Source organism: Podarcis melisellensis (genome assembly GCF_964234715.1).
Source record: "Podarcis melisellensis genome assembly, chromosome: 9".
NCBI classification, from domain to species: domain Eukaryota; kingdom Metazoa; phylum Chordata; class Lepidosauria; order Squamata; family Lacertidae; genus Podarcis; species Podarcis melisellensis.
In genome coordinates, this window is record NC_138541.1 from 28,633,284 (window position 1) to 28,658,969 (window position 25,686).

A 25,686-nucleotide genomic window follows, 5' to 3' on the forward strand; every position below is an offset into this window, starting at 1 on the left:
CGAGGACAACAAAACATATCAGCTAAGCCTGCCTAAATGAAAACATGCTCAATTAATGAACAGTTGAATGGCTTGATCGTAAAACATGAATGGATAGTTTGATCAATAAAGACAACACAGTCTCAGCTGTGCCCCATTTCCAAAAGGAAACACAGACCCTGGGTAAGCATGCCTGGAACCCCTGTGATCTTGCATCGCTCAGAGATTGGGCTGGCATGTAACAATATCAATTTCAAGGCAGGGTGCCATCCAGCCCCTTTTTGAATACTGTACTGGGAACTTAAAATAGACCATGTAGGCCATCCCATTTCCCATGTGGAGACAGAAAAGAGTAGTGCTGAGGCAACTGTTATTAAGGAGTTTTCAGGAGACATTAACCATGAAGCTAGACAAGTTCTGAATCCTAACCGAATTTATTCAGCTTAAAAATCAATAGTGCAGTAAGTGCCAGTAACTCATTGACTTTCCTGTGCAAACAGATCATCCTTGCTGTATCAGGGTGATAAGCTGTATCTTAATTCAGTTCACTAAATAAATGGAAGCAATTTCACTTGTCTGATTATCTCTTTTTCCTTGAAAAAGCACCTGCTCATTCTGACTTTATAATCAAGATGTATGAAAGAGTTATATGAACATATAGATTCAGCTTTAAACTGAAAGTTTTTCACAGTCATCAGCAACAGTTGGCAGTCATATGAACATTTTTCAATGACCACAGTGAATATTTCTTCCCCCATGTCTGTTTTCCTGCAGGAGGCCATCCAGAAACTCTTACTGCTGTACAAGTTGTCTAGTGACAGGTCTGGTCATCACAGAATAATGACAATGCTTTTACTTAGTCTTTTATTTTCACGTAGCATGCTATGTCAGTCTGTATTGTGCATATATTTCCTGCAGCATGGAATGGTAAGTAACTAACCAGTATGGAAGATGTGATAATAAATAAGGAAACCAGTAGCAGAATAAAACAGATATTTTATTAAATTCCTTCCAGTAGCACCTTAGAGACCAACTAGGTTTATTATTGGTATGAGCTTTCGTGTTCATGCACACCAATAACAAACTTAGTTGGTCTCTAAGGTGCTACTGGAAGGAATTTTGTTTCAACTACAGCAGACCAACACGGCTACCTACCTGTAACTAGATTTTTTATTAGCTCAGAAAATCAAAGGTGCTGGAGCCAGGTGAAAATAGTATTTTCTTTAACTATTCCATTTACCCGATAAAACATTAATTTAGCCATGGATGTGCATCTGGTGGTTCAGGAATGGTTATCATTTTCTTCTTAGTCATCTTGTGTAATACCTTAGATGCCAGCAACTTAATTCCAACAATATTTGTCAGGTATTGTAACAAATCTCTTCACTGCATTTCCAGTTTCAAACATTTCCCACCTGCATTCAAAACAATGACGACCATAACAGCCATAGAATTATTTGGTGGCAACTCCTGTTAGGTCCAATGAGATTTACTTTCAAGTAAGAATATTTAGGATTGCAGGCAATGCTTAATTTCTCGCTTAAAACTTGTTGGAACATTTAAGAAGATGCTATTTATACATATCAAATCAAAAGGATACAGGTAGGATGGAAAAGTAGAAGCAGAAGATATAAATAGGAAGACTTATAGCAGAATCCTGTACATGTCTACTCAGAAGTAAATCCCAGTGTGTGAAATTGGGCCTGCTCCCAGGTAAGTGAAGATTGTAGCCTGAAAAATATAACACCTGCACTGTGAGCTAATGGATGAGGCTTTACAACTAAGGCAGAATCTTATGCAGGTTTCCTTGGAAGAAAGTCCCACTATGGTACACAGGATTTCAATTTATAATGTCTCCAGGGGTGAAAATCAAATGGACAGTTATCAGGGAGATAGTTCCACAGTGAGTCATACTGAGTAAAGCCACATAGGATTGGACTACATATATATCCTTGTGGTGGGGGTCTTGTCTTCTGAGCAGTCCAGAACCCACATACACACTGTCCAGGCCTGTGTCCTCGAAAGGTCACTTTGGTGCTGCTAACACAGCAGTTTGAATTTACCCCTGGAGGTGCACTCCACTGTCTCCCAAGACAGATGCCAACAATTAGGGGCAAGCATTATCTTTTAACTCTTGCCTTTCTTCTTCTGCTTGTACTTTCACATGCTACGTGTGTACATTTGGTTCAATAGGCATGGATCACCTCCTATTGAAGGAGCATTACCCAAGAAAGACATGTGCTACATGCAAGAATTACATATGCAGCTTCAAATGTCAGAAACAAGAAGCAGATAGCCTCAAGCTCAACCATCCTTCTCTGAAAGGGCTAAATGAGCACCTGTATGCTACAGCAGTTGAGCGCTATGCATATTTCAGTGCTCCTCACCAAATAACCCTAGCAATGTATTAGGAAAGATCTTGAATCTTGTCATACTTTTGTACCACACTTCACTGCTACATGCATTTAGTAATCAGCTTCCTGTTGACACTTATTAAGGAAATGCTCCTGGAATTTCTGATCACAGCAGGCATTTCTTTGAAAAGACTTGATAGATACTATCACATATCAAAAGGAGCAATCCCACATTCATCTCATAGAGGGATCCCTGGTGCGATTTTGTAGAAACACAGCAGCAAGAAATGCAGCATTGAAATTGGCTCCTATCTAGGTAGTGTACATCTGCCAGCAATCAAAGACCTTTGTTAGCATCCATCACCTGTTCAGAAGGAACAGGCGGGCTGAATCCAATATTCCTGCCAGTGTTAACAGCATACAATCCAGTATTCCTGCCAGTGTTAACAGTTAATTAGCATAGTTTGCAATCCAGCGCCAGATACACACACACCAGAATGCTGGAGATCCTGTGCATAGCACCCTTTTCTATATGCAGTTCCTTTCCTAATATTACATTTCAAATAGAGTATAACTATAGACCAGCCACCAATGCCACTTTCTTGGCCAAGGTGGTGCAAAGGGTGGTTGCAAAGCAACTGCAAATGTTCCTGGATGAGACTAATTAACTAGATGCACTACAGTCTGGGTTCAGAGCTGAAGCAGCCTTGGTTGCCCTGGTAGATTACCTTTAGCATAAGAGACAGGGACAATGTGAGCCTAGAGGTTTTTATACAGTTGACCATAGTATCCTCGTGAAGCACTCAATGGGATAGTTTATCGGAGGCACTGTGTTCTCATGGTTCTCTGCACTGGGCAAGTGCAACTTGTGCTATGGACTTCCACACAGAATTTTCCTCTTCCCAGTGCTATATGAGGCCATTGGGAGAAGTCATTAGTTTTGGAACAAGATATCACCAATAGGCTGATGATATACAGCTCTACTTCTCCATGACATCTATAACAGGCTGTGAAAGCTGTTGATCCATGTATGAATGCAATAGTGGACTGGATGAGGACCAATAAACTGTGATTGAATCCTGGGAAGACAGAGGTTCTTTGGGTTTCCAAGCTTGGGAGATAGGCAAGTTATCCTTTCTTGCTGGTGTTGCACTCCCTCTGAAGGAACATGAGGGTTACTCCTGAATATGTATATCTTTGTCACTAGAGGCCCAAGTGTCATCTATGGCTAGGAGTGCCTTTTACCAGCTTTGTCTGGTTTCCCAGCTACAGTCATTCCTGGACAAGGATAGCCTTACCACTGTAGTGCATCTGTTGGTAACTATTATATTCTATGCAGGGATCTGCAGATGCTCTTAACAGGCTACTGGTAGACTGTGAAAAGAAGCTGACATGTTTTTTCTTGGTATATCATATCCAGAGAGTCGTAAGCAAAACAACCATTTGAAATGTTAAATTTGTTCATTACAAGGGTCATCACCCCAATATATAACAATGAATGTAGAATTAACTGTAATACTGACTTTCTTCTGCCAACCTATTCAAATTGTAAACCAATTTGGAATAAAGCATTGATATATACTACCCAAGTACTGCCTCCACATAAATGACCTTTAATTCAATGGAGTTTCTACAGGAACATCACTTACTAGACTGCTTCTTAGGACTTACCTGCATTCTGTATAGCACTTAAAACTCTGAATTAGTTAAATGACTGTTAAAACAATAAACAATCCAGTAACTATTGTCTAGATGTTTATGCTTACAATATTTATTTATTTATTTATTTAGATTTACACTCTGCCTTTAATCAAAATATTCTCAAGGATAGTTGATGGGCTTGAAATTAAAGCATATGTCATAGTAAATTGTTGGTCTTTAAGGTGCCACAATACATCACTTGTTTTAATTTATGCTGCAATCTTATACACACTAACTTGAGAGTTAGTCCCATTGAACTCAGCCAGGCTTCTGAGTAGACCTGTATATGATTGCAATAATAGGCAACCCTGTAATGCAAGCAAGCTGTTACAAAATTTAAGAACAGCAAGGGGGTCTTTACTGTACAGTACAGTTTCTTTCTATTGCTAGAAGAATTAGTTTCTACCTCTGAAAACCTATATTCTACCTACAATAAGAAACAATTGCTTCCAGGTGTGGGCAATTAAGTTAGCATCCAATTATTGCTGCTCTGCCGCAAGATGGAAATACAATTAATTCTACTTTCAGACTTCTAAAACTCTGTAGCCAAGGGAGAAGTTCCCCTTTCCTTAGTTTCAGATGTGGAAGAGGAGTGTTACAGGGTCCAGAGTTTCTGTGGGGGCAGGGGAAGCATTAAATCAGAGGTGGGGAACTCCAGTCTGTGGGCCTAATTAGGCCCAGATCCTAATTTGACCTGAAAAGCATTTCTCCCCAAATCACACCCACTTGTCCACTGAGGAACAGGTGGAAATGCAGTTACCAATGCACAAGAGCCCTGATGCACCACTGACCAGCTGATCACTGGTTGTTCAAAGCATTGTGCAGGGCTATTTGCAAGCCCTGCCTGTTGCTGTGAAGTCCTGACAATTCTTGTGACTTCAAAGTATCTACCAACTGACATTATTCTGTCAACAAATTTGGCCTGCTGCCCAGATCCAGTTCTCCACCACTGGGTTATATAATCTTTCCTCCCCCTGTCTCCTGAGTACTAGTGATCAGGATTTACCCCAGGGATGGAGAAGAGAAAAACAGACATAAAGGCAATGGCATTTAGAAAGGGAAGGGTTAAAATGGTAGACTTGATTCCTAATAAGTAGAGATAGACCATAGCAAAGCAAATAGCTAGACTGCTAGAGGTCATCACTGGCCAGACTGGCAGTAAAATAGGGAATTTAAAGTAGCCATTTCATTGAGTTTTCAGTTGGATTTTCTTAATCTTGAAGGGAAAAAAACCATAATAGGGAAAACATAAAAGATACTGTACTCACAACGTTAAGATGCCCCATAAAAAGTGAGCACAGTGTTAGTATCTAGGATGCCAGCCATAGACATAGCCAGGAAAACAATAGAAATATTTAAAACTAACTGACCGACCATGTCAGTTCTGCCTCCCCCCTAACAAAAATCCTGGCAACGCCCATGATGCCAACAATGGCACTTTTTACATGCATCCAGTGCTTTTTTCTGGGGGGACGCAGGGGTACACATACCCCTAAACGTTTTGTGAATCTTTGTACTTTTGCCCATTTACTGTATTTCTTTTCCCCAGTTTGAACTATAAAATGGTGGTTTTCTTGAGTCAAAATGAGAGTACCCTTAAAACATTTTTTTTAAAGAAAAAAAGCACCGCCTGCACCTCTATCACACTCCTTAGACCTTTCAGAGCCAACTATTGGGATAACCCCAACACCAGATGAATCCCCCAGTCAGGTCACTAGATGTTAAGGGCTTCTGTTTAAGGAGATTGTGCTTTTTTTGTATCTTGACCGAATATCATCATTGTGGTTTGTTACTTTGTTTTCTTTTCCCCCTTGGTTTTCTTTTCCTTCTTATATAAATAAATAGAACATCGGGCTCCAAAATATGACATTTACAGGCTGGAACCTGCAGAGTAACTGGAAAGCTACAGCTTGAGCCATTTCTCTGCGTCCCTTTCTAGGCTGAATCCTAACCCCTAGTTATGGTAAAGGAAAAGGTACCCCTGATCATTAGGTCAATTGCAGATGACTCTGGGGTTGCAGAGCTCATCTCACTTTATTGGCCGAGGGAGCCGGTGTACAGCTTCTGGGTCATGTGACCAGCATGACTAAGCCGCTTCTGGCAAACCAGAGCAGCGCACGGAACCACCGTTTACCTCCCCGCTGGAGCGGTACCTATTTATCTACTTGCACTTTGACGTGCTTTCGAACTGCTAGGTTGGCAGGAGCAGGGACCGAGCAATGGGAGCTCACCCCGTCGCGGGGATTTGAACTGCCGACCTTCTGATCAGCAAGCCCAAGAGGCTCAGTGGTTTAGACCACAGTGCCACCCGCGTCCCATAACCCTTAGTACCCTAACACAGAAGCCAGTCCCATTGCTCAAGGGGACTTACACCAAAGTGAGTACAGTATGTCTAGGATTACATAGCCCTGGTTCGAAGTACGAGACTCTCAATGCGTCTCGCCCGTATCAAACCCAGGCAGCTCGCTTTAGGGCCGCTGGAGGTCGCCCTCACAAAGAGACTCCTTTCCCTCCTCCCGTTCACGACACGCTCCTTCCATTTACGGCAAGGCTTGCCGACGTGCGTTGTGACGGCTCGCCGGCTTGCTGAGGTGAATGGGAGCTGTAGTCCCCAAGGCAAGGCCTCGTTGCTAAGCAGCGGCTTGGCCGGCGACGCTTACGAAGCAGCGCGGTTTCTGCAGGCGTCGCATACGTGTGACGTCCTTTGTAAAGCGCGGCCGGAGAGGCAAAGCGGCGCGCCCGGTTACGAACGCGGGACGGGCCTCAGGAAGGGGAAAGGCCGCCGCTGCTGCCATGAAAGAGACGCCGCTGTCCAACTGCGAGAAGCGGTTCCTGCTCCGGGCTATCGAGGAGCGGAAGGTGCGAGGTGGCGGGACGTGGAGGCGCCTACGCAGGACTGGGCGTGTTTATGTGCCGGGACTCGCGGGGGAAAGCGCGCCGCTGGCGCCGTGGGCGTGGATTCCTTCCCGCGCGGGTGGGAGAGCGGTGCCCGGGAGCGGGTTGTTTAAAAGGTGGGAGGGAGAAGATGTTACTAGTCGTCATTAACTCGAGTGGTGAAAGAACGACTCTTGACCTCTGGCAATGGAGGAAGCTGTATTTTAAGCTGATTATTATTATTATTTTATTTATACCCCCTTCCAATCTGGCTGGGATTCCCCAGCCATTCTGGGTGGCTTACAGCACATAAAAAATTGTAAAACGTTAGACATAAAAAAATTCCTAATGCAGGGTTGCCTTCAGATGCCTTCTAAAAGTCACATGGTTGTTTATCTCCTTGACATCTGAAGGGAGGGCGCCACTACCGAAAATACCCTCTGCCTGGTTCCCTGTAACCTGGCTTCTCGCAGTGAGGGAACCACCGGAAGGCCCTCAGAGCTGAACCTCAGTGTCCAGGCTGAATGATGGGGGTGGAGACGCTCCTTCAGGTAAACTGGGCCAAGGCCGTTTAGGGCTTTAAAGGTCAGCACCAACACTTTGAATTGTGTTTGGAAACGCGCTGGGAGCTGATGTAGGTCCTTCAGGACTAGTGTTATAGGGTCTTGGCAGTCACTCCCAGTCACCAGTCTAGCTGCCATTTTCTGGATTAGTTGAAGTTTCTGAGTCACCTTCAAAGGTAGGCCCACGTAGAGCGCATTGCAGTAGTCTAAGTGAGAGATAACCAGAGCAGTCCACGGGCAGGTAGGGTCTCAGCCTGCATACCTGGTGGAGCTGGTAGACAGCTGCCCTGGACACAGAATTGACCTGCACCTCCATTGACAGCTGTGAGTCCAAAATGACTCCCAGGCTGCGCACCTGGCCCTTCAGGGGCACAGTTACTCCATTCAGGACCAGGGAGCCCCCGCACACACCTGCTCACCCCTTTTCCCCCAAACAGTGCTTCTGCTGAAATGTTTAAGTGTACATTACCTTGGGGTGTGGAGGACCAAAGGGCAGTTTTATAAATATTATTAATACTTCTTAAAACCTTGCCCGCCACAAGGTGGCTACTCTAGTGTTAAGGACTGTTGAAATGTGTAAGGGAAATCTAAGCAGCATCCAGCAATTGTTGACCTTGTGCAACCGCTTCTGTACTTCTGTGGCTTACCTTCCCAATCCCACACTTCAAATCTGTAACACTGCTGTGCTCATCCTTTGTAGCGTCTGGATGGGCGACAGTGCTATGACTACAGAAACCTCCGCATTTCCTTTGGCACTGACTATGGCTGCTGTATTGTGGAGCTCGGAAAAACCAGGTATTTAAAAATAAGGAAACACAAATATCCAGGCATAACTGAACCACCTCACTGCCACCCTTTCTGTCATGGCAGTATGCTGTGTCACTTACTTATTATAGCAGGCAGGAGAAAGTTGTGTATAAAAAAGCAGGAGAAAGCCAGGTGGGAGAATCCACAGCTACTCTATTTCTTCCTTCATCTAGAACTTTAGGTATAATGGGAAGGGCCATAGTTCAGTGGTAGAGCATCAGCTTTGTATGCTGAAGGTCCCAAGTTCAGTCTCCAGTATTTCTAGGTAGGACTGGGAAAGATGCTTGCCTGGAACTCTGGATAGCTGCTGCCACTCAGTGTAGAAAATATTGAGCTAGATGGACCAATGGTCTGACTCGGTGTAAGGCAGTTTGCTGTGTTCCCAGTGTCAATTTGTGGGTTACAAATTAGCAACACAGTTGTTTCAAGGCTTGCAGTTAACTTATCCCAGGTAAATTTCACCTTAAGTCCAGAGACTGGAATTTTAGAATGATTCATTGTTTGCTTTCCTGTCACATGTCAATAATTAGTAAGGTGTTAATTTTTTTTCTTTCTAAAAGCTTGTCTTTTGGGGTGGCTTCTCTTTCTGCAGAGTTCTTGGGCAAGTGTCATGTGAACTTGTCGCCCCAAAGCCAAATCGTGCAACAGAGGGCATACTTTTCTTTAATCTTGAACTCTCTCCTATGGCATCACCTGCTTTTGAGCCTGGAAGGTATGTGAGTCTTCCCCCTGCTCCCTGTAATGTCAACAAGCAAAGATAATGCAAAAAATAAAATAAAAATACTGTTCCTGGCTTTGCATTTGTTGGGAGCTAATGTTTTGTGTCTTTGTTTTTGTTTTGTTTTTCATTCTAGACAATCTGAGCTGCTTATAAAACTAAACCGACTGTTAGAAAGATGTCTAAGGAACTCCAAGTGTATAGATACTGAATCTCTCTGTGTTGTTGCTGGTGAAAAGGTGTGTGATTGCATGAATTCTGACACTTTAGTCAATTATTTTCCTTTTTGCATTATGTTTTTTGGATTGTGAACCTGTGGACAAGGATTTTTGTTCTTTCTCTCTCTCTTGTTGCATGGTACCTAGTACCTATTAGGTACATGCGCGCACATGCGCGCACACACAGATATATATATAATATATATAATATATATAATAGTCTTAATTGTTTGCCAGGAATGTCTTAATTTTTAGTAAATCAATGGTGGGCACTGAGTTAAATGAGACTTAAACCTACATAAGGTTGTAACTGCTGACATTTGGCAAAGGTATTTTAAATGTCTGCTGAACTGTAGAAGAGACCCCAGCATTTATCTGCTAAAGGTATTCAATAGCAAAATATTTATTCTGTAAAAGTTTTTATATGCTATCCTATCATAAAATATAAGGGTGGCATAGAACATTATAAAAACCTTAAAAGTTCATTAAAAGCATTGCTAAAAGTATTGCTGGAGAATAGTTAATACTGGTTTGCTATTAATATTGGTTTGCTCTCTTTCTCCTGCAGCAGCAATGGGGAACATGTGAACCTCCCATCATCCCTGACCCTTGGCCATGCTGGCAGAGTTTGATGGGAGTTGGAATCCAACAACATGTAGAGGGCCACAGGTTCCCATTGTCTGCTCTCCAGTGACATACACTTATATTTTTAGATACTTTGCAGTGTGTGTGATCACTGCTGAGAATGCCACATTCGGTATTCCTTCAGAGATCTTGCCTTCCCATGTTTTTAGTAGCCTCTTGGAAACCAGCAGAGCCTAGACGTGTGTCCTTATATTCACATGAGTTTTGATTCTTTATTCAAATATGTTTTCTCTAGTTTTTAATGAGATTTCTAAGGAGGCACAAGGCAAATGTGTGAACAAAATATGACAGCAGGACCTTTAGGGTTGTATTTGCTGAACATTACAAAAACTGAGAAGCAAAATGAAATGCCTTGCTTATTGTTTTTTTATTCTGAGGTCTGGCAAATTCGTGTGGACTTGCATTTGTTGAATCATAATGGAAACATTATTGATGCTGCAAGCATAGCAGCAATAGTGGCATTATGCCACTTCCGGAGGCCAGATGTGTCTGTGCAAGGAGAAGAAGTAACACTGGTAAGTTGCTTCAGTCTTCCATTCTTGACTTTCCCTTTAAGTAGAATCCTGATGGTCCATCAGTGTGAGTTACCTTTACAAAGCAAAGCAACATACTTGGGACTTCGTAAGCAAGAGGACATAGTACTCAAAATCAGTTAGCACAGATGAGTACAGCCTTGCACGGATAAGAACCTAAGAAACACCTTGTTCAGTCAGATCAGAGTCCAATGTTCTTTGCAATAATTCCTGCAGGCGCTAGGTGGTCTACCAATAATTGGTTTGTGGGCTACTATCCCACTTATATATTATCTGATTTTGGATTTGTGATAGCTGTATATTAAATATGAAGTTATACATAAAACATTGGGGAATAAGAGCAGAAACCATCTATTGATTTCCTTAGTAACGAAGAGTTGATCAGCTTCAGTTGAGACTCCTCTCTAAAGCAAGTGGGGAGCCATGTAAGCCACCCTAAGCTTTTTAGAGGATGGGCAAGATCAAGATATTCAAATATAATAAAAATAGAAATCATTTAACTGTATACCTATAAAGCTATGTTCTTCTCAACTCTGAGGGCTGGAAATTTCTCTTCTTTCACAGTATTGAAAGCCGTGTAACCACTGAGTTTTATTCTGTAACTAGTCAGTAAGAATTCTCAGTTATGCATTTTTTGCTAAGTAAAGTATTCCTTTGTATTGGATTATTTAGTATACCCCCGAGGAGCGGGATCCTGTCCCTCTGAGTATCCACCACATGCCTATCTGTGTAAGCTTTGCTTTCTTCCAGCAAGGGTAAGTTAATCTTGTTCCATGAGCTGAAAGCAACTTGCCAGCATTTCTGGAATTCAGGCGCATAACACCAAAGAGGAACCATGGGGTGGGTTCTTGAAAGTGAGACAGTATGCCGTCTTAATCTGAGAAATCAGTTATTGCAGTGTAATACGACTGATTTTAACGAGTGTTTTATCAGCATAGGTTTTAATTCACAAACACATCTTAAACATATACCTAACGTCTTGCACATTGTATTGTTTAAATTTGCATTGCTCTCTTTTGGGATTAAGCACTTACTGATAGTTTGTATTTTAAACTTAGAGAGGTCAATGAACACATATCTTATTTTAATGAATTGACTTTTGCACAGCTTCGAAAAGCTTTTACAGAGCTACGACTAAATACAATAAGCTCTGCTTATAGAGATGGGAGACATAGAGGCATACCAAAAAACGAACGTGTTTGCATTAGGGGATGTTCTGAAGTAGAGGACCTTATGCATTATATCTTGCACTGTCCGTTATATAATGATGCAAGAAAAAGATTTTTGGTACCTATAATGACAGGGTCCCCTGGCCAGAACCCCCTTGATATGATGTTATATCTCCTTGCAGACACAGATAAGTATGTGACCTGGCGGGTAGCACTTTTTGCAACTGCTGCTAGGAAAATTAGAGCAAATTATATAGCCAAGGTAGCCATTAACTGTAAAGGAGATGAATTTATTTGATCCTATCTATCTACCTCAGGCTATGCTCTATCTTTGTCACCAAACTCTGAGTATAAATTGCACACTGTATTAATTAATATTGTTTTTAACATTCGTGACCATGTGATGATTTTAGCTTATGAATTTTATTGTTTAATGTTTTTATTTGTACATTGGGGTACTTTTATAGCTTTGTTTAGAGTACGTAATGTTTTAATAATATAAATGTTTTAAGTCTTTTTTTACCAATTCAGTATATATATTTTTTAATTGTCAAATAATTCTGTGTACATTGCGGCAGCCTTTGGCTATGTGCAATAAAACTGACTGAGACTGAGATAGTTTGTAAAATGATTGCAGGACCTACTTGTTAGTAGATCCCAGTGAACAGGAGGAACGTGTAATGGATGGTCTTCTTGTGATTGCTATGAATAAGCACCGTGAGATTTGTACAATTCAGTCCAGTGGTGGAATTATGCTGCTAAAAGATCAGGTAATATGGAAGTTTCTGAAGTTTGAGTATTAAGCTGTGGATCACACTTTCCTTTATGCAGATAATTAATGTTTCACCATTGAGTAATCCATCTTCACATATGGTCTCGATTGCATTTTGAACTGGATAGGTACTTTTAATATTCTGCAGAGCATGTTTGGGACAGAGTGAGAAGGAAGAGCTTGCACAATTAGGTGCCTACATGGAGATAGAAAGTTTCAAGAGGCTGGGCTTGTTAATAGTTGATTGATTGTTTGAATGTAGAGACACTTCCCTGCACTGCAAATATTAGAAAGTATACAAATGAGACATTTGAATCAGACTTGCAAAGCTTTTGCATAAAAAAAAAACACCTTTAACCTAAGAATGGCTTGACATCTTCAAGGACAAATAATTGCTTAGACCTAAACTTGCAATTCTAACAAAGTATCACCTAATTTGAATATTGCTAAACTCATACTTTTGCTAAAGTTTAATGGAAACTATCCCATGATGCAGTCTTACAATATTTATTTGCTACATGACTTTGTACAGTACTATTAGCTCAAAATACTGGTTGTTTCTGCTGTTCTTTTTTCTTCTTACTTGAAATAGAAGAGAGAAACCTGTAACTTCATAGAGTGAGTGCTGCTGTTTATTCTTAGATAGTATGTAAACAGACAGCCTTTTAAATGCTTTAATTAAGCTTCATTTAATCCATTTTAAAGGCTTGGTATTACTCAAAAGCCCAGTAATTCCCAGAAGTCTTGGCAGGGGGGGTAGATAACTCTGAACTATGGTTTAAGGGCATGCTATCCTCAGTCTGCTCCCTTCCTATGAATTGACTATCCAGTGTCTGGCTTTTGAAGTATAGTCATTATTGCATCTTTCCTTACCCCGGATCTAAGAACTTGACCATACCTCATATGGAGTGAACACATGCTGTGACAAAACCTTTTAGCTTATATTTGCTTATGTCATGATATTGATCTATTTACCACAGGTTCTGAGATGCAGCAAAATAACCGGTGTTAAGGTAGCAGAAATTACAGAACTAATTCAAAAAGCCTTGGAGAATGATCAAAAAGTTAGGTTAGTATGTCACAGGTACTCACTTGCATCACCAATTTGTTCCATTTTAAAATTAATCTACAAATTTTCTCAATCAGACTTTGCATAAAATCTGCCTGATAGGTTTCCTGTATCAGAATAGTTGAATTGGACCATTCATATTTACTCAGGCCATTAGAAATAGGGAAGAAATATATTAGGGCTGTCAAGGATATTTCATTTGGCCACCAGAATAAGGTTAGGAGCCAGATGATAAGCATATATTACACCACTTATACATCAGTTACCCTGGCTACCAATTTGTTTCTGAACTCAACTTAAAATGTTATTGATCCCAAAGGTTAGGCCACATAGGAACCTGTCTGACCATTAGATTGTCAATGCTGTCCCAGCTGTCTGACCAATTCAGCCTTTTCTGTCATAGTACTACCAAGCCCCTCCTCTTCCAGTCTATAAATAAGCTCTGAAAACATTTTATTCAGAGAAGTCATATTATTCCCTCCCCACCCTACTACTCTTCTTGTGCTGATGTACTTTTGTTTTCTTGTTTGGCTGTTTTAATTGTTCTGTAACTTTGTGAGTCACTTTGATGGGAAATTTTTTTGAAAGCAGGATATAAATTGAAACAGAAGCTATATTGCTTATTTATATTTGTTTTGTAGAACATTTCAACATTATGAATGTTTATGTCAATTTGGATGTCTAAAGGAACTTTTTTGTTTGTTTTAACAGGAAAGAAGGAGGGAAATTTGGATTTGCAGAATCTATTCCCAGCCAGAAAATAACAGCTTTTAAGATAGATCAAGCCCCAATTGATACTAATGATGTACAAGAGCAAGCTGAAGAAATAATCTCAAAAGCATTTCCACCTTCCGAAGTGTATCCTTTTTATTGCCTCACATCAGTGTGTTAGGTGACTGATGTTAAGTGCTAGGATCTCGTGCCTTAGAGCTATTCTTTTACAATTGAATACATTTTCACAATTCTAGTTTCAATGGCAATGCCTACACAATTTTTTATAAAAGAGTGTCCAAGAACCGCATGAAGGTTCACCACAGCAGGAAAGAGCATATAGCAATCAGGGTTGTGGTTATCCCACCAGGGGAAAAGTTAACTAGATGTTGAAAAAAAAAAGCAAATGTCCTAAGAAGGAACCCTAGCAAAATGTTGAGGAAAAACGGTATCTGAAGCTTGTGCATCATATTGATAACAACACACTGTGCTAAAGGCTATTGTGCAGAAAGGTATCAGAGTAGGTATCACTGTGCTGTGATCCTAAGTAGCCCTGTTTAGGGAAGTTTTTAATTGCTGGAGTGGCTGGAGGTACCCAGCCAGATGGGTGGGGTATAAATAATACATTATTGTTGTTATTATTATCTATACATTTTTGTCAAAAAAATTATGGAGAATTTATACCATTGCTGCATTGCATGCAAGTGTTGAGGACAGACTGAAGCCTGTTTCTCCAAAATAAAAAGCAAAATGTGGTAAAAGCTCAGGTCTATTTCTGAGTCAGAAAGCCCACCAAGTCCCTCATACTATAATGAAATCTGGATAATGTCTGCATTTTGCTTAATGAACCTAGCTTGGCTAAGCCCATTTTATGGGCTTCTGGCACAGCCCAAATTGGAGAAGGACAAGAGAGTTCTTGGGGAGATTTTGAGGAATCTGAAAAGGAAGAGGAGGAAGATGAAGATGAAGTCACCCCAGATGAACCAATAACTGTAGAAGACCAGAGTATGGAAACAGGAGATACTGGTGTTCGAACCAGAAATCAGAAAGGTTTGTACCTTTAGCAGCAGTGCTTCATGAAAGATCATGGGTAATATCAAATGGGAAAACACAGCTTAGAAGTTGTAAATTAGTGTCTGTAGATGCTACAGCATATCGTTTATCATGTTATTCCAGATGAAACCCATGTACCAATGAATAATTTTCTTACATTTTTAAGATGAGACAATCGTGTTGTCTGACAGTGAAGAGGAAGATGTTGTTATCCTGGAGCCAGAAATTGCACTCAGCAGGTAATCACAAGGACATTTTCCTGTTTCTGTAGCTGGCTGTGTTTGACTGAGACTTACTGCTAGTATGGAAAGGGATTCAGATCAGCTTGGCTGCTTTGAACCACATGGAGCATGGTCAGGAATCCACACATTGATTGTGAACAAGGCACCTAGCGCTGCTCCCCACCCTGGTGGTCTTACTTCCACTAGTGTTATTGAACAGATGAGGAATTGGAGTCACTTCTGAGCAGTGTTCAAATTGCAGGACTAAATGCCCACCCTAGTCCATAGCATATCTGTAACTCAGGTGGGATATAAAATAGGGGTCATTGAGACATAAAAAACTAATGGATTAAAAAAAACCAAATAGCTCTATATTCAGAGATGTCCTTTAAGATGAACATGAAGAAAGGTAAGAGTCTGAGGCTGCGGTACCCCAAAGATACTGTATATTGATGGAGTGGAAGCTTGCATGTATGACAGCAAATAGTTATGGGCAGGATTGCTGCAGACCTCCTAAGTTCCTCAAATTGTTACTAAACTGCTTCTAAGTTGTGCCTTTGGAGGAAAGAGGCCCAAAATCCACAGAATGAATAAATGTGTTCTGTATCTAGGCCACATGATCTAAACAAAATAAGTTAATTTTAACTACGGATTCAAAGAGAAGTTTTTGTATCTGACTCAGGAAAATATATTGGTGTTCTGGATGTGTTTAAGCTTTTCCACCTTGTGTGAAATGTTTACTTAAAATTTTATGCTAAGGGGGAAGAAAAGGGTATATTTCTATATTTTTATGTGCTTAGCTGGAACTTGAAATAAAAGAAATCTAAATACTGCATTATAATTGTTACCTTTTTTACCTATGTAATGCAAGTTAAAGGTGAATTCTGAACCCAGGAAACAAGTTCCTACATCTCTTCTACAGTTCTAGACCCATACTCTTCCATTACAAAAATGTATTGGTCATAGCCAAAGTCCCATAGTCCTTGAATTGTCTATTGTGTATCAGCAGGTTTAAAACCTTAAGGCTGGGTAGTGCCTAATAGCAGTTTCTAAAACGGGGGGTAGTGGAGAGAGCATGCACATAAGGGATCAGTACTGTGCAATTCTAAATATGTTAAGTGATGAGAGCAGCTTATTGCCATATACTGTAAGCAAGCCTGTGGTAAGGAGTACAGCCTTCATAGCTGTTTTCAGATGCAGTGCTAATCTTTTAGAGACCTGGGCTCATCCACCATTCCATTTGCCCCATTGCTTCCCCTCAGGAAAACCCACAGTTCATACTGAATTGGAACAAATGGCAGCTGGATTTTTTGTGGATTGCTGTTTGTTCCATCGAGTGTGGTTTTTCCAGGGGAAAGGCAAAACCACTCTGTGGAAGTGCAAATGAGCGCATATTTTGTATAATTGAAAATCAATATAGTGTCGTTTGATGAACAAATGGACTACTGGATTTTGCTGTAACTTCACTGCTTTTCTTCCCTACAGAACTGAGTCTTCCCCAAAGCAGGACATCAATAAAAAAACAGCTGGCAAAAAGAAGAAAAAAGCTGTTTGAAGTTTTATTGTTTATATTAAACTTGCTTGCTCTGTATTCTGTAACTTAGGGTGTATGTGCACATGCAAGGAATTGTCATGGTGTGTTCAGTTGCCTAAGTGCAGTATCTTTTTCAAATAAAGTTTAGGCAGAACTGGACTAGGGCTCTATTCTGTGTAGCTCTTTGCTAAAGGAAAGGTTGTGAGGATCTGACCGGTTACTTGATTTCTGCTTTCTGTTCACAGGGTAATGAGAAAAGATAATCTTTCCTCCTCTTTGACATCCAAACCTCTAGGTCACAGTTTTAAAAGTGACGTTTTTAGAAATAGCCCTATAAAATGGTATTGAACTTGAGAAGGTCCTATGAAGCACTTATATTGAAAATAGGTTAACACAAAGGCAGACAAGTCCTCTTTCAGGATTTTATTGACCAGCTTCAAGATGGTTTACACGTAGGTCTTTACATGCAATTGGTTTGCTGTGAGCACATGTGAAGCAGTATCCTATCTTACAGAAAATCCTACTTAAATATGAATATAAAAGTTAGCCACCCTTACAAATATAAAAAACCTTTCAAACCAGGGCTTAGTTTGTACAGCAGACCCACTACTTCTACCCTGTATCAATACATATCACATTTGAACAGCTACCCAAGCCTAGGACCTTTGCTAGCTGCAGTTGGATTGCAGAGCAGTATGCATGAGTTGAGATCACTGTTCAGCTCTGTGCTACTTCTAGGACCAAATCCATGGCCTTTACGTCTAGGTTATAGTTTGGCATGCTCAAATAGGCGACACATTAAGTAGTTTCAATTTGTGACCTCAAGAGTACAAGCCAAGACAGTTTTCAGACAGCAATAGCTGTCTATATAGCCTTCCTATGACAAGAATGCTATTTTTTGCCCTTGTTTTCAAGACTCCGTTTCTGTGGGTTAGAGTGAAAATCATTAATGCAGCGTTTCATAAGCTACTGTAGCAGCATGAACTTAAGTGGCACTACTGCCACCAGCAGGCACAAACATCTAATAACCAGTCAACATTCTTAATGGCTACTCAGAACTGTAAAAAGTAGCGTCACTCTTAAATTATGTTAAGCATTAGTTGACTTTCCCAAATATACTGTTGCAACTTAATTGTATATAGGAGTCTGAATAGACTGAACCTTCCTTCGTATTAGTATTTCAAGTATGCAGACAGACTCTATTGAATTTTCTTGATTTGACATTTAGAGTCAGAATCCCTACTTACATGCTCTTATTTTTAAAAAAGGGTCAGCAGTACTTAAGTGGTTGACCTGCATGGTTTTAGTCTGTTTCAACAGAACTTTTAAAGGCGCGTCACCTAAGTATTTAGAACAAGATTGCATGTACAAAAGTTTACATTAAAACATTATAAAAGTAGAAAACTTCACAATTTTCTATGGTAATATACCAGAGTGATTGAAGTCTAAATAAAAGTTTAAAACTGTACAGTTGCCATTACAGGTAATATACACCTTTGAGATGTCAAGTTTGATTGTTATGATAAGATTAGTGTCTCTGGCGGGTCAATGAGTGATACTGCATGGTACCTGAAAAGGATAAGATAGACAAACACTTAACTTCTGCTCTCCGGCACAGTATTTATATTCTATCAACTGTATTTGTGTAGAAAATGACAATATATTCTAATGCAGCAGCAGTCAACATGGTGCCTTCCCTGCCGATATTAAACTACAGCTTCTATAATGTTTGCCACCCCTGTTTTAGTGTACCCCCAACTGTTTAGACAAAAAGCATAGGAAAGAGCCTTACTTTACAGCCTTGTATTTCTCCCGTATAGACTGTTGCGTATGCTGTGCCGCTGTCTGGTAGGTCTTGTGGAGGTCCATTATACAAGGCTTAAGACTTTCAATTGTGTATCCCGTAACTTCAGCAAGAGAGTCAGTCTGCCAAGGAAATTGTCAGATGGTTATTCAACTCTGCCTTTCAGCATTATTGCTGGAACACTGCTCCTATTTTCTTAGGCTTTGTCCTGAATCTGAAATTTGGCATTATCAAAGGAAGAGTTGGGGTTGACATGGGATGAACTGTAGGGAAAGATTTTTTTAAAGCATAGTAGGGAAGACAGTTCTTTCTCTACTTTTGTAGATTTATCTCCATGGCACTTAAGAGCAAATCTGATTAAATGGCAGAAGAGAGCAAAGTCTGTTGTGTTAAGAGAGCCTGAAGATGATAGTAGTCCCATTGTTTATTGCCTAAAGAACCTAGGCATTCTATGCACTCAAGTCTCCCAGAGGACATTATCCTTTTCAGTACCCTTAAGACCAGAATTTGCCCCGGGGTGCCTGTAGGGTTGTAGACGGCGGAACATCATTTATATTTAATGATAAAGGAATTGCGTCAATGCTAATCATGGGTCAAATACTTGAGCGTTTGGGGAGGGGGAATTTTAAAAATGGGGCAAGGGACAAAGAGGTAGGTTGTACAGAAAGTGTCATACCTAGAAGTACAGAGCAGTTAGATATTATGGCCTATGAATCCTTGTGCTCACATTTTGCAGTCTTTCATTGGAACCTCCCAAGTAACAACTGTAGAATTGGACCATTGAAAGTGTCCAGCAATCTTTACAGGCCACCAAGCAACATACTAAATACCACTGATACTCTGTTCCTATGTGCCTCAAGGCGAAACACCTACTCATCTTCTACAGTAATGTCAACTGAATGTCATACACTGCCCCATAACAGTTAACTTTCAAGGCAGTTTGAAAGTGAGAATACATCATAGCAAAAACAGAAACAAAGCCTCTAAAGTTGTAAGGTACAAGGTTGGGAAAAATAAAGGTTTTTGCCTGGTGCTAGGAAACAATGTAGGTAACCAGGCAAGTCTTCACAGGGTGAGAATTTTCCAGGCAGGGCCCCATAACCATGGTGGCTGCCTTCCCACTTGCCTGACCTGATGGCCAGAGGATACAGAAGAGGACAACTGATTTCAGTGTACAGGCAGGCTGAAGTAGAGGTAGACCCTTTGACGCTCCAATATGTGTATTAAGGCAAGTAGTATACATACCCAAGTTTTTCCAGAAATAGTATAGTTTGCTGTATGAAATGCTGCGGCAGCAATTACTGATGGCAAATATTTCAGGTATGTCTCAGCATCAATTAAACTCAGTTCTCCCAAGTACTGTAGAGAGAGAAAACATGCTTAAACCTGGCCCACTGCATTTTTGCCGTACAGAAGCTGCACCTTCAAAACAGGCAAACAAACTGTCTCTGTACATTAACAGACTAACAAGCTGTGAGTGGCATTGGCTAAACCAAGCCAGCCCCTTTCTGTCCTACACCACACAAGTACATGGAAATTGTACCCTTCAGGTAACACAGACGCTTCTAATAAGCTCCTGGAAAATACGCCATTCAGTTGGACTCATGCTGTGCCCTCCTCTAGCCACATTAGCTGGTGAAAGTTTTACCCCCCCCCCCTGCCAACGATGGTTAAGAGTTGGGATGGTTCAATCGGTACAGCATAAGACTCTTAATCATAGGGTTGATTCCTGCCTTGTAGGGCTGCCCTCGTAGTCCTGTCTATGGTTCTAACACATGCCTCAAACAAAGCTCTTCCTTAAGAGAAGGCACCTGGTTCCCACAGGAACTGAAGGAAAAAACAAAACCTTATGTGCAGAACCAACACTTACCGTTGCCAGGTTTTCCACTTGGGAGCTAGCTGGCTGGTGCAAGAAGTATTGAGAAAGGAACTGGTTTATAGTAGGCGCTGCCAGATCAAATGAAAGGACTTTCAGAACTAAGTGCTCCATCCTGAGGACTTGTTTCTTTGTGTAAGTGTCATCTGTGATATATACAAATTCTGCTACTTCAGGAGGGTAGATTTCTTCAAACTTTCTAGGGTAGAAAGGAAAGCACTGCTGTAAGCATCAAGCTGCATTTGTCTCCATCCCTTGTACCATTTCATCCCAAAGTATGCATTAGGATAAGCAAAGTATCCAGTAAAGATGCTGTTTGTTTTTATCCTACTTTGTATATCCTATCTGCCTCCCAGTGCTTTGCTGCAACCAGCTTGGGAACTCTCAGAAGTAGGGAAAGACCCTGGCATGTTCTAGGTACCCTGGTACCCAGTATGCAGCCTGGTACCCTGTATGCAGCAGGCAATGGTGTAAAACACCAGCAAGTTGCAATAGCATCTTTAAAAGATTAATAGACCTGAATGTTTATAGCTCAAGATTTATATTCAAAGAGCAATGCACTGGATTCGTGTTTGTAAGCACAGACTGCACTCTTTCTGAAAGAGCAGGCATGCAGTTTGGAGTGCTCACTGACCAGACTTTGTCACTCAATGCTCAGGTGGCCTCAGTGGCTAGGAGCGCAACTGGTACAGAATGCAGCAGCTAGGTTGTTGACTGAGGTACAATAAGGCCAGAACTTACCCGGAGGTTACAATCTGGGGATTATACCTAAAGCCAGAATTGTGGATAGTCAGAACACATTGGGTTCAATGGCAGGTGAGATTGGCAAAGTCATTTTTATCAGAACCCCCTCTCTTTTATTTGCCATGCATGTAAAGCTGAATGCACATTAGTTAAATATATGTATGTTGCAGGCTTACTGTATTCCACCAACACCATATAACACCTCTCCTAAGCGAGCTGCACAGGCTACCAATATTCTACCAGAAACAGTTCAAGGTATTGCTTTTAGCATTTAAAATCCAAAGCAACTTGAGACCAGGTAACCGAAGGGAACAACCCTCCCCATATGCCCATGCCTGGCAACTGTACTACTCAGATGGGCAGCAAGAATACTGTGCCACTCCAGCTGAAATTAGACACCCAGAATCATGTTTAGATGCCTATAGACTTTCCCCGAGGTGTGACAAAATGATTTATGGAACAGTAATTGTAGCAATAGCTTTTACAATTTGTAGTTTATTCTTTTCTTGTACACTGCTTTAATGGCCTGAGGCTGTGAAAGAATTTACACATTTGTAAAACAATAAGCACATTTCAGCAGTACTTTGCCCAGATACATATTTCTGATATGGGTGTCAGTACTGTACTTGGGAAGCGTTGAACGATTTTACCTGTCTCTGGATTCTCAGAATTGGGAAATATTGGTTTTTATGAGACAAAACATAATATTCCAAAGTAAAACAAATATAGAATACAATGGATATTAAGTTTACTTACGATGCCAACAGCATGGCAGCAGTTCCCAGAAGTTGAAGTTTCCCTCTTAGCACTGACATTGAAGACAGAAACCTGTCAATGTAGTTTACCGCCAAGTGCAAAGTTTCATTTTGGAGCTTGTACTCTTCGCCAACCTCCACTAGCCAGTCCACAAGAATAGCCCGCATATTGTTTGTGATGTCTGGCTGCTTCTTCATGTAACCTGCTTTGGGCTTGCATTTCACCTATAAAGAGGACATTGTTAATTACTTCCTGCCACTTTTTGAAGCGCTTTGGGCTGCTATGAAATTTGATTTTCTGCTGGGAGACTGCAGGCCAGCTTTACAACTCTGGGTTGGGGAAGTCATCAGGTCGCCACTTTTGTCCCAGTTTAAGATTTTGAAAAACAAGAAACCTATATTTTAAATTCACTTGCTCACAATTGATGGGGAGCCATCTGTGTGATCAGACAACAAATTGAAAGAGGACAGTTATCCTGTTTGGATACATTGGTTCAGAGCTCCTTTTGATATTAAAAAAGTGGTCAGACCTATTTGCTATTAGATGCAAGTTTCCAAGAAATATGCTACCCAAGTAGCCTGGAGAGTCAGCACATTGTGTTGTAGATTAAACTGGAACAAACATGCCTAATATCTGAATTGGCACTTCTACTTGTGCTCACAACTGATCTAGTTCCTTGCCAAGTTCATGCTAGCATGGTTTATGACTGCAAGCCTCAAATTTTCCTTTCTACAATCAAGAGAGCTAACCAAAAGAGATAAAAGTTAACACTCACAATAGTAGCTATCCATTCTCCACTTAACTGGCCCCCATCACTCACCAGCTTTTTATACAGCATCTAAGTCAATTGTCTGCAATTGCTATCACACCAGACAAGTGGCAAATTGCAAATATAGCTGCATATTCACTTAGAATAGATTAAAGGAGTGGTGGCAGGCCATGCAAGCCAGAATTGTATTGCATAGGGGGACTTGACATTCTTTGACCTAGTATGTATTTGTATGCATTTTACAAGGGAACCCAGCAGAAAATCGACAGCCAAACCCTTCATATGAACATACCAAGATAATGTCTGTGCAGTAAAAAGGGACCCAAACTCAATTAGGTAGAATTCCTCCCTCCAAAAATAAAATGTCTAAGCTGTAGTCTCACCTCCATTTCCCTAAGATACTTATAGATATCTTCAATGTAGTCTGGTACGTGGTTAACATTAATTCTCTGTTCCGTTTCTTGGACTATTGACATATCCATAATACTTGGAGATCCTAAAATGCAAAATATGTAGAGCAATATGTAAAACAATTTTCATTCTTATGAAGCAACATCTTAAGTTCAACAGTGAATGCTATAAAGCAGGCACATCCAACTCCCAAGAGACTGCGATCTACTCCCACCATAAAAAACTGGCAGTGATCTACCCATTGGATTGATCCTTTTGGGGGGGATTGATCAGTTGTTGAGATTTGGGGGGGGGGGGTTGGTTGGTTTTGGGTCATCAATCAGGATCGCGCAATTGACCAGAGACACCCTGTGATCGACCAGTAGATCGCGATCGGCCAGTTGGACATGCCTGTTATAAAGCAACTAAAGGTTTAGTTCTTTCAAGTCCAGAGTAGACCTTGCTTGTGAACTGTAGTTTAATGCTTTAATAAATTAACCTGCCAACAGTTAAGAGTAACTGTTTCCTTTAAAAAAAACAAACCAGCGGGGATAGCTGGGTCAGCAAGGCACGAGACTTTGCATCTCAGGGTTGTGTTTGAGCCCCACATTAGGCAAAAAGATTCCTGAATTGTAAGGGGTTGGACTAGATGAGTCCCGTGGCCCCTTCCAAGTCTATGATTCTATGCCCTTAGTAGCAAATGTAACAATTTTCCACTACTTTACTCCGGAAGACTAATCTGTGTTGGGACACCTGGACTGCACCCCCATATGACTAAAAGCCAGGATTTCTTTAAACTTTGGGCTGGGACCCTGAAGTATGCAAACCTATTCTTACCCTCACCGAAGCTCAGATCCATTGGGTTATCTATAGGTGTCAGAGGTTTCCTGATTCCCATTGAAGCGACTGCCGTCTTCAAGCCTAGGGCCTCTTCACTTGAAGACATCCTTTTCGACATCATACGTTTTTTCTGCCTGGTGACATCAGGCTCATCCATATGGATGGTAAAAGCGGGCTGCTTATTCCCCATTTTGCCCAGGGGAACATCGAGGCAGTTTTCATCATTGGTACTCCATGGAATTTGGCTGAGGGAAGCCTGTAACACGAAGTTCACTGTTAGCAATCATGCACCCTATACCCGACATTGGCATTTGATAACCTTTCCACTGGCAGAACTCATTTTTTCTTTTCCTTTTTAAATAAAAGCCTGGGCAGCGTAGCAGTTCAAGTATGAGACACTGGGATCCCCAGGTTCAACAGGAAGGCAGAAAACAGTGCAGTCACTATTTCCCAACCTCACAGGAGAGAAGCGAAGGTTGAAAACCCTGACCTCCCAGGGGAAAGCGTGGGATATACCTGTAGCGTGAACCAAGATGCCCTGCGGGTGTGTCCCCACGATGAGAGGCCACGCTGCGGCTCCATGTCGCGGCCGCCTCGGAACGAAGCGGGAGGCGATGCTCGCATACATCGTGCACCGAAACCATCAGCGAGGGCAGGGCGGCCAGAGGCGCGCCGCCCAAGTTGGCGCCCTCCCTCCGGGCGCCCTTTCTGGGACCCGCCCGCGGGGAGCGCCCCCTGCAGCCTCGAGGGCCAGGTCCTCTCCCGCCACTGAGCCCCGAAAGCTCTCGCTTGCAAAAGCAGTAGTAGCAGCAAGGTGGGCGCCCGGAGCTTGGGGTGGGGGACATCCCGCCCCTCTCTTCCCCCAATGCAAGGAGCCTCTCCGCCACCTCCTTCTCTTTTCTGCCCCAAGCTCTAAGATGGCGGATGCGGGGTCTGGAGCAGCTCCGACCGGCCCAGGGGCGCGGGAAACGGCTCCCCTTCCCCTCCGGCCCTTTACCTGCGACGGCTGGGCGAGGGGCTCCCGGTTGGGCCGCAGCAGCCCCAGAGCGACCCGCGTCCCCAGCGCAGCGCCCGCCAGCCGAGGGTCGCCCTTCGCTCCCGGAGGCACGTTCTCCTGGTTCTCCCGAGCCAGGGAGGCGGCGGCGGCGGCGGCGGCTCCCGTCAGCATGGCGATAAGCGCGGCGGCGGCGACTGCAGAACCGGGGATCCTCGAGCCGAGCTGCTCTGAACGGACCCTCGCTCGGCGGCTTCGCTCTCGTTCTCTTTCGGGCCCGCTCCGCTTTCGCCGTTCAAGTAGCCCGCGACGATTGAATCCGCCAATGGCGAAGCGGCTGCCCTCGACGTCACGTCGCGGCACGGAAGCTGGCGAGGGTCAAACCGCTGCTAGACGCGCTCGGAGGCGGGGCTTGGAAGCTCCTCCCGCCGCCCGCAGAGATGCTGCTGCTTCTGCTGCTTATCGGCGGGACGGGCGCTCAGGGGGCGAATAAGGACACCTTCGAGCTTTAGATCCGAGGTTTAATTCGTACTCAGAGGATTCTGCGAAGAGTCACATCTCTCTCGACGCCCCTGATTTTAAATGTCTTCGC

The 25,686-nt window shown here is 42.1% G+C and overlaps 2 protein-coding genes across 2 annotated transcripts; one reads left to right on the plus strand and one right to left on the minus strand.

Moving 5' to 3' along the window:
• Positions 1-6,629: 6,629 nt before the first annotated feature.
• EXOSC9 (exosome component 9) lies at positions 6,630-17,080 on the plus strand. Its single transcript, XM_081925163.1, has 12 exons — positions 6,630-6,893; positions 8,172-8,266; positions 8,871-8,990; positions 9,133-9,235; positions 10,237-10,374; positions 11,065-11,147; positions 12,199-12,331; positions 13,314-13,402; positions 14,114-14,260; positions 14,967-15,163; positions 15,333-15,405; positions 16,873-17,080. The coding sequence occupies exons 1-12, from the start codon at positions 6,828-6,830 to the stop codon at positions 16,940-16,942; spliced, it is 1,314 nt and encodes a 437-aa protein (XP_081781289.1). The 5' UTR covers positions 6,630-6,827; the 3' UTR covers positions 16,943-17,080.
• A 249-nt stretch (positions 17,081-17,329) lies between these two features.
• On the minus strand, positions 17,330-25,416 carry CCNA2 (cyclin A2). The gene is made up of 8 exons (XM_081925176.1): positions 25,104-25,416; positions 24,098-24,359; positions 23,254-23,366; positions 22,102-22,325; positions 20,596-20,800; positions 19,971-20,084; positions 18,714-18,847; positions 17,330-18,490 (listed from the first exon to the last, which is right to left on the minus strand). Exons 1-8 carry the CDS (start codon positions 25,266-25,268, stop codon positions 18,439-18,441), a joined length of 1,269 nt encoding a protein of 422 aa, XP_081781302.1. The 5' UTR covers positions 25,269-25,416; the 3' UTR covers positions 17,330-18,438.
• Between the last annotated feature and the right edge of the window lie 270 nt (positions 25,417-25,686).